This window comes from Spinacia oleracea, chromosome 6, assembly GCF_020520425.1.
Source record: "Spinacia oleracea cultivar Varoflay chromosome 6, BTI_SOV_V1, whole genome shotgun sequence".
Classification (NCBI taxonomy): Eukaryota; Viridiplantae; Streptophyta; class Magnoliopsida; order Caryophyllales; family Amaranthaceae; genus Spinacia; species Spinacia oleracea.
Window position 1 is genome coordinate 60,079,046 of NC_079492.1, and position 10,939 is coordinate 60,089,984.

The window sequence follows — 10,939 nt, forward strand, 5'->3', positions numbered from 1 at the left end:
AGGAAAAAGAAATCCTCCATTCTCTCAGGAAATGGCTGTAGACACCATCCTCCATTCTCTTCATAGCGAGTATGATCAGTTCAAGCTGAACTACAATATGAATAGTCTGGACAAAATGCTCACTGAGCTTCACGGTATGTTGAAGACCGCTGAAAAGACGCTCAAAAGTGATAAGAAAGATGTGCTTATGGTGCGTGGGGGCAAGTTCAAGAAATCTGGAAAGAAGAGGAATGCTAAGAAAGGTGGCAACAAGGCCAGCCCAACTAAGCAAACTGGCGCCAAGTCTGAAAAGAGGAAGGTAAGTCAACCCACTTCTGAATCTTAATGCTTCTATTGCAAGAAGAAGGGGCATTGGAAGAGAGATTGCTTGAAGCTAAAGGAAGATCAGAAGAACGGAAAAGTCATTCCATCTTCAGGTATTTTCGTTATAGACCGTATACTTGCTAATTCAACTTCTTGGGTATTAGATACAGGTTGTGGCTCACACTTATGTTCCAATCCACAGGGACTAAGAAGAAGTAGAAGGTTAAGCAAGGGTGAAGTCGACCGACAAGTGGGAAATGGAGCACGGATTGCGGCATTAGCTGTAGGAACTTATTATTTGTCGTTGCCTTCTGGGCTAGTTTTGGAACTGGAAGAGTGTTTCCATGTTCCAAGTCTTACTAAAAACATCATTTCTGTTTCTTGCTTAGATGCCAAAGGATTTTCCTTTTTAATAAAAGACAATAGTTGTTTGTTTTATTTTAAAGAGATGTTTTATGGATCTGCTAGATTAGTCAATGGACTTTATTTATTAGATCACGACAAACAAGTTTATGACATAAATAACAAAAAGGCCAAAAGGATGATTCAGATCTTACCTATCTGTGGCATTGTCGATTAGGCCATATTAACTTGAAACGCATAGAAAGACTTCAAAAGGAAGGAATTCTAGAACCATTTGACTTAGAGGATTATGGTAAATGCGAATCATGTTTACTTGGCAAAATGACAAAGAAACCTTTCTCTAAAGTTGGAGAAAGAGCAACTGAACTATTGGGTTTAATCCATACAGATGTATGTGGACCAATGAGTACAAATGCTAGAGGTGGTTTCAGCTACTTTATCACTTTCACAGATGACTTCAGTAGATATGGTTATGTCTACCTAATGAAGCATAAGTCTGAATCCTTTGATAAATTCAAGGAATTTCAGAGTGAAGTAGAGAATCAATTAGGCAAGAAGATTAAGGCACTGCGGTCTGATAGAGGCGGTGAATATCTGAGCTATGAATTTGATGACCATCTGAAAGAATGTGGAATTCTATCAGAATTGACTCCTCCTGGAACACCACAATGGAACGGTGTGTCGGAACGGAGGAACAGAACGTTGCTAGACATGGTTAGATCAATGATGGGTCAGGCCGAACTTCCAATAGAATTTTAGGGACATGCACTAATTACAGCTGCACTCACTATAAATAGAGCTCCGTCTAAAGCTGTTGAAAAGACTCCATATGAGTTATGGTTTGGAAAGCCTCCAAATGTGTCTTTTCTTAAGATTTGGGGATGTGAAGTATACGTCAAACGATTAATTTCAGATAAAATTCATCCAAAATCTGACAAATGTATCCTTGTGGGCTATCCAAAGGAAACAAAGGGGTATTACTTCTACAATACATCTGAGAACAAGGTGTTTGTTGCTCGAGATGGTATCTTTTTGGAAAAGAATCACATTTCCAAAATGACAAGTGGGAGAAAAGTAGACCTCGAAGAAATTCGAGTCGAACAACAAATCTAGAGAATGCTCAAGATGACATTCAGGATGAAACTCATAGATCTTTAGAAGTATCTGGTGAGAATCATGGACAATCTAGAGATGTAACCCCGCGTAGATCGCAGAGAAATAGATCTCAACCGGAAAGGTACTTAGGCATTTTGACGAACGAGAGCTATGATGTTCTATTACTTGAAAGTGATGAACCTGCGAATTAAAAACAATCTATGACGAGCCCTAGCTCCAAGCAATGGCAAGAAGCCATACAATCTGAATTAGACTCCATGTCAAAAAACCAAGTATGGTATTTGGTCGATTTGCCAGATGGCTACCAAGCCACAGGAAGCAAATGGGTTTTCAAACTGAAAAAGGACAAGGATGGGAAACTTGAAGTTTTCAAAGCTATATTGGTTGCAAAAGGTTACAGGCAAGTCCACGGTGTGGATTACGATGAAACCTTTTCACCAGTTGCAATGCTAAAGTCTATTCGGATAATGTTAGCAATCGCTGCATATTACGATTACGAAATATGGCAGATGGATGTCAAAACTTCTTTCTTAAACGGCGTTTTAACAGAAACTGTGTTTATGACACAGCCTGAGGGTTTTGAGGATCCAAGGAATGCTAATAAGGTATGCAAGCTAAAGAAATCAATCTATGGATTGAGGCAGGCATTCAGGAGCTGGAATATACGTTTTGATGAAGCAGTCAGTTACTTTGGTTTCAGCAAGAACGCAGACGAATCTTGTGTATACAAGAAGGTCAGTGGGAGCAAAATTGTTTTTCTAGTACTATATGTCGACGACATATTACTTATCGGAAATGACATTTCTATGTTGAACTCTGTCAAGATTTGGCTTGGGAAATGTTTTTCGATGAAGGATCTAGGAGAAGCACAGTACATACTGGGCATCAAGATTTACAGAGATAGATCTAAAAGGATGATTGGACTTAGTCAAAGCACTTATATCAATAAGGTGCTTGAAAGGTTCAAGATGGCAGACTCCAAGCGAGGCTACCTACCCATGTCTCATGGAATGACTCTAAGCAAGACTCAGTGCCCAAAAACACTTGATGAGCGTAGACGAATGAATGGGATTCCATATGCATCATTGATTGGTTCAATAATGTATGCTATGATATGTACACGCCCGGATGTTACGTACGCACTCAGTGCTACGAGCAGATACCAGTCAGACCCAGGAGAGGCACATTGGACTGCTTCCAAGAATATTCTGAAGTACCTGAAAAGGCACAAAGATGACTTCCTGGTCTATGGTGGAGATGATGAATTAATTGTTAAAGGCTATACGGACGCAAGTTTCCAAACCGACAAAGATGATTTCAGATCACAGTCTGGGTTTGTCTTCTGCCTCAACGGAGGTGCAGTAAGCTGGAAAAGTGCTAAGCAAAGCACCATTGCGGATTCTACAACTGAAGCGGAGTACATTGCTGCACATGAAGCAGCAAAGGAAGCTATATGGCTAAGGAAGTTCATAGGTGAACTTGGTGTAGTCCCCTCCATTAAAGGACCAATAGCCCTATATTGTGATAATAACGGAGCTATTGCACAGGCAAAGGAGCCTAGACACCACCAAAGAGTCAAGCATGTACTTCGTAGATTTCACCTTCTACGAGAGTTCGTTGAAAGAAAAGAAGTAGAGATAAGAAAGATTGGAACTGATGACAACATCTCAGATCCATTGACTAAACCTCTGCCGCAGGCGAAGCACAACTCGCACACTGCAGCTATGGGAATCAAGCATATTGGAGAATGGCTTTGATGTCCTTGTTTAATGTTTTAAAGTTTTAGAGTTTAATTCTTTGTAAAACATTATTTGTTAATCATTCACAATAAATGAATAGAATTCATTTTTCCATTTAATTTGTGGTTGATTAAATGATGAGTCCCTTCAATTTGACGAAATATTCAAGATAGACTGTCAGGACCAGTCCTGTGACTAAGAAATGTCTATCAAGTGAACTTGAATGTCAAAAGTTGGAAATGGTTCCTAGTCGGAGTTTTCTATAAAGATGGACACATAGAAAACGTTAGACGACTAGAATGCAAGATGACTAGTAGTTCTGTTTCTTGAACTATGTGGACATGGCAATGTCGTAATCATTTTCATAGATACTTACTTTGGGAAGACTAGTATCGGACAGACCTATGGAACTTTACTGTAAGAGATGAAAATATGTCATAAGTAAATTTCATTAAAATGATTAGACAATAAATCCTCAATACCTGAGTGATTTGAGATTACTTGTTTGAGAACTGCTTACTTTGACGTTGACCAACCGTCGCACCGTAAAAGGAAGCTATAAAGGCAACGCTCAGGTAATCACCTATCAAACGAAGTCTCATCTCAAGATCGCAAGATTGGGATTGTCCTCCCATAAATCGAGATGAGATGCTGAAAGTTGTACAAGGCCACTCGGAGAGCTAGAAACTGTAAAATGCATGGCCGTGCTCAGATGAATCATAGGCTATGATTATCTGTTTATTTGATCAGTTGAACTCTGAAACCGAGAAACACCTCTGGACATAATAAGGATGACAACTCTTACCTTATGTTCAAGAGCAAGCATCAAGCGACAAAGGAATTGGGAAATGCACACTTGTCCCTAAGGAGACGTGGGAGACTGAAGGAAATAATGCCTTTGGTCCAAGTATGCATTTAACGTTAAGTCTAATAAATGCGGTTCAGTATTAATTAAACAAGTTAATAATTCAGTGAGATCAAGTGAGCCGAATGCCTAGCTAGAGGCCGCTTCAGTTCAAGTGGAATTAATGATATTAATCCACATCTTACTCTTGACTGAACCCGTAGGGTCACAAAAATAGTACGTAAACGGATCAAGTATTTAATGGCATTAAATACTCCATCTATGGATATTCGGAATCGACAGATCTTGGTTTCAGTGGGAGTTGAGATCGTCAAAAGCAAGAAATGAATACTCCGGAAACGATGATGTTGCCGAAAAAGGAAATATGGATCGTATCGGAAATATAAATATTATCCAAGTCATAGATGTTGCCGGAAACAGAAACATGGTATGTATCGAAAAATATTATTGGAAATGGAAATATTGCCGGAATCGGAAATATTGCCGGAAACAGAAATATTGTCAGAATCAGAAATATTATTGAAATCGGAAAATAATTCCGAAAACGGAAATATTAAATATTTGTTCTAAACGGAAATTAATTCCGGAATCGGAAATATTAAATATTGTTCGTATCGAAAATGAAAACCGGAATCGGGAATTTAATCGGAAGCGTATCGTACGAATTAGCATCGGAAGAGGCTCGCTAGACGAAGGCCCAACACGAAGCCAGGCCGTCGCCCAGCAAGCCACACGCAACAAACCACACGCCAAGCCTCGACCAGGCCCAGCGCAAGGCCAGGCCCATCCAAGGCCTTGGGCGCGCGCGTGGATCACAGGCAGCGAGCTGGGCCGAGGCGTTGTGCGCTCAGCGTGGGCCGCAAGGCCTGCGCGCGGGTGTATGGTGCTCGTGCGATGCTCGTGTGTGTGCTATACAAATCCAAAAGCTATCGGGATTCGACATATGATTAAATTCTAATCCTAATAGATAAAGTTTATTTAATAGAGTCCTAGCAGGATTCTAATTAAACTAAATTAGTATTCTAATAGGATTATAAGTCCTTTTCCATAACTCTATAAATAGGGGCCTAGGGTCACAAATTTATATACAACATTGAAGTATTCAAAGGTAAGATTTTGAAGCAAAAATCAGCCAAACACTTGCAACCTATTTAGCCGAAATTCTTAGAACCTTAAGGGCGATTCTAGTTGGTCAAGCTTAAGGCGGATCCGGACGTGCTGTGGACTATCTACGGAGGGACGACACTTGGAGTCCTAAAGACTTGTTCTTGTTCGGTTCGGGCGCAGCTAGGGAGGGCACGCTACAAAGTGTATGCACCTAAATTATGCTAAATGATTATGTGTAAATAATATGTTTCCTGGCATTAAGGTTTTCCGCATGATTTATGTTTTGTCATATGTATCATAACCTAACACAATTCCTAAACCACACACTCGAGCAACTGCAAAGAACCACCAAGCTCCATCAATGGTGGAGGATGATGAAATTTCTGGAAAATCAATTGTAGACCCAGATGATCTAATCTTCGAGGAAAAAGAAATCCTCACTCCAAAATCATCATTGGTTGCTCTACAACAACGATCACAAGTTCGAAATGATTTTAATGATTGGATTAATGGCCTGCAATCTGGTAATGATGCTCGTACCCTTTTTCATTCAAATGTGAGAATTGGCGCGAACACCTCTAATATGCCTGCGAAATCAATTAGACATAACACTGCAACTAATATGCTTCCTAATGTCGATTTTATACCTGATAATAAGAATTTGTTTTCCCCTGCAATTATTGAACTGGATGACATTGAGGATGAAATCACCTTCTGAAAATATGCTGTTGTGTGTTATGTGTTGGGGGCTAACCATCCTCAACATGTCATGGAGGGATATGTTCATCGAATTTCGGGGAAACTAGGAGTGGATAAAGTGGCAATGGTGGGAAGGGGCTATTTCTCCTTAGATTTACCACTATGGAAAACTTCCAGAAGGTGATCTATGGTGGTGCTCAGATTTTTGACTCCAAACTTTTGATCATCAAACCATGGTCTGAAGAAATTAACTATGCTAAAGACCTAATCAAACAGGTCCCAGTGTGGATTAAGTTGCCTGGACTTGAGGTGAAATGTTGGGGAGAGAAGAGCTTGTGTTAAAATTGTAGGACAAGTTGGACGAGCCATTAGAGTTGATCAAGCAACTAAGAACAGGGATAAGCTAATGTTTACAAAGATTCTGGTTGAAGTCACACTTGGTCAACACTATCCTAAAAGCATTTAGTTTGTGAATGAGAAAGGGGTTCTAATGGAGCAAAGTGTGGAATATGACTGGCTTCCCATTGAATGCACCCATTGCAGGGGGATCGGGCAAGCTAGCCATACTTGTTCCAAGAACAACAAGGTCACCAAAGTGAAGAGCAAACCTGTGAAGAAAGTTTGGCAACCTAAAGTTGTTCAAAGAACACAGGTGACAGAGGAGAAAACCACTGATCAAGTGATCACCACTATTGATGCAGAAGGTTTTGTGCAGGCAACATCCTTCAGTAGGCAACACTGTCAGCAGTTGAGGCCAGTCAACACAAGGAATATATTTCAGACACTAGTGATCATTGATAATAATGATGATGATGTTGATAATATATTAGATCAGGGGTTGATTGCCCCTGGGTCTAGTGGATAATATCCTCTGATGGAATGTGAGGGGATTGAATAGATCGAAGAGCCAAACAATCTGAAGTGGGAAGGTTCATTCACTCTCACATGGCTAAGCTATTCTGTCTCCTTGAAACAAAGGTCAAGGCACCAAAAATGGGTGACTTGTACCTCAGTATTTGTCCAGGGTGGAATTTCACTACTAACCTAAGTTATTCCTCTGTAGCTAGAATAATCCTTGCTTGGGATCCATTTACCTTTGATGTAGACATAGTTTCTATGAATAGAGAACACATTAATAGTGTGATCAAACCAAAAAGCACTGGTGTCAGTTTTCAAAGCACCTTCATCTATGGGATGAATGGGAAAAATGAGAGGGTGCCTCTCTGGAATTCTCTCACTCACATTGCCGATAACTGCAGTCAGCCATGGGTTATTATGGGGGATTTTAATGCCTTAACGGAAATTGAGGATAGAATTGGTGGCCCTGTCAGGCTTGGAGATATTCAAGCCATGAGGAATTGTATGTTCCACTGTGATCTCACCACTATCAATACAGTTGGAAGACAATACACATGGAACAATAAGCAAGAAGGGGAGGCAAGAGTCTTTTCCAGAATTGATAGAGTTTTGTCTAATGCCAGTTGGTTGGACTTATTCCCTACTGCACAGGCCAACTTCCTTCCTGATGGTGAGTTTGATCATAGTCGTATGCTGCTTTTCTTTCACAAGAATGATAAATTAAAAAGGCCTTTCTGATAACTTCATTGACATTGTGCAAACCAACTGGGAGAAACCTGTGTTTGGATGTACCATGTACAAAATTTTACAGAGGCTCAAGTGGTTAAAGATAGATCTAAAACAAATGAACAATGTTGAAGCTGAAAACACAAGACTCTACTCTCACTTACTCCAAATCCAAGCTAAATTGCATGCCACCCCAAATGATGGAAGATTGGCTGATGATGAAAAGTTAGCTGCAGCTGATTATAAACAGGCTCACAATGCTTACATTTCGTACCTCCATCAGACAGCCAAGATTAATTGGTTGGTTCAGGGGGATGAGAACACTAGAGTGTTTCATCAAAGAATCAAGTAGAGAAGAAGACACAATACAATTCACTCAATTCAAAACATGCAAGGTGATAGGGTTACAACGATTGAGGGGTTGAAAGATGCCTTCACTCAGTTCTACTCTGATTTGTTCTGCACTCAAATGGAACAAAGAGCCCATGTTAATCCTATGATTGTTAATAGAGGCCCTAAGCTCAATGAGTCTCGGAAATCCTTGCTGGATTATACTTTCTCAATGGAAGATGTGAAGAAGGCTTTATTCTCAATTCCTAACCACAAGGCTCCTGGTATGGATGGCTATAATAGCTATTTCTTTAAAACTGCCTAGCATGTAATCAAAGATGACCTCTATAAGGCAATCTCTGAGTTCTTCACCACAGGGAAAATCCTCAAAGAAGTTAATGTCACCTCAATCACTCTAGTTCCTAAAATCTTAGTTCCAGCTACTGTGGGTGATTTCAGACCAATTGCTTGTTGCTCTGTCATCTACAAATGCATCTCTAAACTCATTTGCAGCAAACTCAGTTTAGTGCTACCTGACCCGATCTCTCCTAATCAAGGGGCATTTGTCTCTGGTAGGTCTATCCTGCATAATGTTCTAATCTGTCAAGATATAGTGAAGATGTACAACCAGTCTCATACTCCCCCTTGTTGCTTAATGAAAGTTGACATCAAAAAAGCCTATGATACAGTAGAGTGGGTATTCATTGAGGAAATGCTGACTGAGCTAGGGTTTCCTACATTCTTCATTAACCTAATTATGACATGTCTCTCAACAACAAGATACTCTCTTCTCATTAATGGTAGCCCATCTGATTTGATCCAACCTAAGAGAGGACTCAGACAAGGGGATCCCTTTTCCCCCCTTCTCTTTACTTTATGCATGGAGTATTTCTCCAGGGCTATGTCTATAGTTGGGAAACACCCTCAATTCCAGTTCCATACCAGGTGTAGAACTCTTTTATTGAATTACCTTTGTTTTGCTGATGATTTGCTGATGTTTTGTAAAGGTGATATTACCTCAGTTAGCCTGCTTTTGGAAAGCTTCCACTTGTTTTCAAACACTACTGGCCTCCAGGCAAATCCCTGCCAATCCTCTGTGTACTATTGTGGCATCTCCAATACTGACAAAGAAGGAATTGGTGCTATTTCTGGCTTTAGCTTTGGTGAACTACCTTTTATATACTTGGGTGTACCAATTAGCACCAGAAATCTTCAAGCTGGTGAATGTGAACAACTGGTGAACAAAATGTTTGCTAGAATTAAAATTTGGAGTTCAAGACACTTATCATTTGCAGGAAGAATGCAACTTGTCAAATCAGTTTTGATGAGTATCAGTGTGTACTGGTGCCAAATTCATCCTCCCTAAGAGTATCATTAGGAAAATAAACTCTGTTTGCAGAGCTTATCTTTGGCATGGTACCTATAATGATAGTAGACCTGGTCATGTGGCTTGGGTTAAACTTTGTGTTTCAAAAACACAAGGTGGGCTTGGATTTAGAAACCTTGCTATTTGGAATCAAGCAGCAGTTGGGAAATCGGCATGGTCCATAGCTCAAAAGGAAGATAATTTATGGGTAAAATAGGTTCATGTAGTCTACGTTAAACAAAAAAACTGGCTGGTGTACATGCCCTCTGTAGCTGCCAGTGGAGCAGTCAAGTACATCTGTAAGGTCAAACTAGATTGCACAACCAGACTTCACTCTAACTCTTGGTTAACAACCACAAAATACTCTATTGGTGACATGTACAGGCAACTGAGTGAGCAACACGCTAAGACCAATTGGTTTCATTTTGTTTGGAACAGGTTCACCATTATTCCAAAACATAGGGTCATCCTTTGGCTGGCTCTACAGGACAGGTTAAAAACCAAAGCCAGGCTCTTCCCTTATGGGGTTACTGATAATGATCTTTGTGCTCTTTGTGGATTACATACAGAGAATAGCTCTCATCTATTTTTCTCTTGCCATTACAACACTGAATGTTGTAGGAAAGTTCTTCACTGGTTGGGATTCAGCACTCACAGGACAAGCTTGTTCATGATCCTTAAGTGGGCTCATAGGTATTGTGTGGGTGGTTTTAGGAGGAAAGTCTGCTATGCTGATGTTGCAGGAGTGGTCTATCAGATTTGCAAGGCAAGGAATTCAGCTATTTGGGATGCCATGGTCCCCTCTCTGGATAGTAGTGTAAGCTGTATTCAATTTGCTGTTAGGCATAGAATAAAGAGTATCCTAGGTAAGAAAGTGAGTGCTAGAGATAGGGATTAGCTGTATTCCCTATAATAGTACTAGTTTTTGCTCTTTTGAGGTTTGTTTAGCATTCTAAAGTGGAGGGGGTCCTTCCTAGAAGGTTTCTCTCCCCTTTAGTTTTGCTTAGTTTGTAATAGTTGTTGATTAATATATAAAAACGCTCTCTTACTTGTCAAAAAAAAAAAAAAAAACTAAACTAAAACTCTTTTTGAACTTTTCTTGATTTGATTTTCTTTTTTTTTCTTGTTTCCAATGAAACTTTTCTCATTGCCTTGTTTTTCTCTATTTTTGGCCTTTTCAAAACTTTCCTTTCTCTTTTTGCATATGCATCATTTATTCACTATATACAACATAATTCCCAAACTTTGCCATTCATTCCAATCAACAATCATTCCTCAACTTTGCATAATCATTAAAAACCATCAAGCATCATAACACAAAGCTTCACTATCACTTCTAAGGGTGAAAATAAAACAAAGGCTAATATGCTTGTAATGTGCTTATAAGAAATGAAGGGGAAAGGCTCAAATGGATAGCAAGGGGGCAAGTGCAAACAAAAATATATGAGAAAAATAGAAAATAAAGTC

The 10,939-nt window shown here is 39.7% G+C and overlaps 1 protein-coding gene across 1 annotated transcript; it reads left to right on the plus strand.

Moving 5' to 3' along the window:
* The first annotated feature begins 9,731 nt into the window (after window positions 1-9,731).
* LOC130463197 (uncharacterized) lies at window positions 9,732-10,370 on the plus strand. The gene has a single exon (XM_056832255.1). It carries the CDS (start codon window positions 9,732-9,734, stop codon window positions 10,368-10,370), a length of 639 nt encoding a protein of 212 aa, XP_056688233.1.
* Window positions 10,371-10,939: the final 569 nt, after the last annotated feature.

What these genes read in the sequence shown, in the direction of transcription:
- LOC130463197 (XM_056832255.1), top strand. Translation starts at nt 9,732, where the DNA reads ATGCCCTCTGTAGCTGCCAGTGGAGCAGTCAAGTACATCTGTAAGGTC.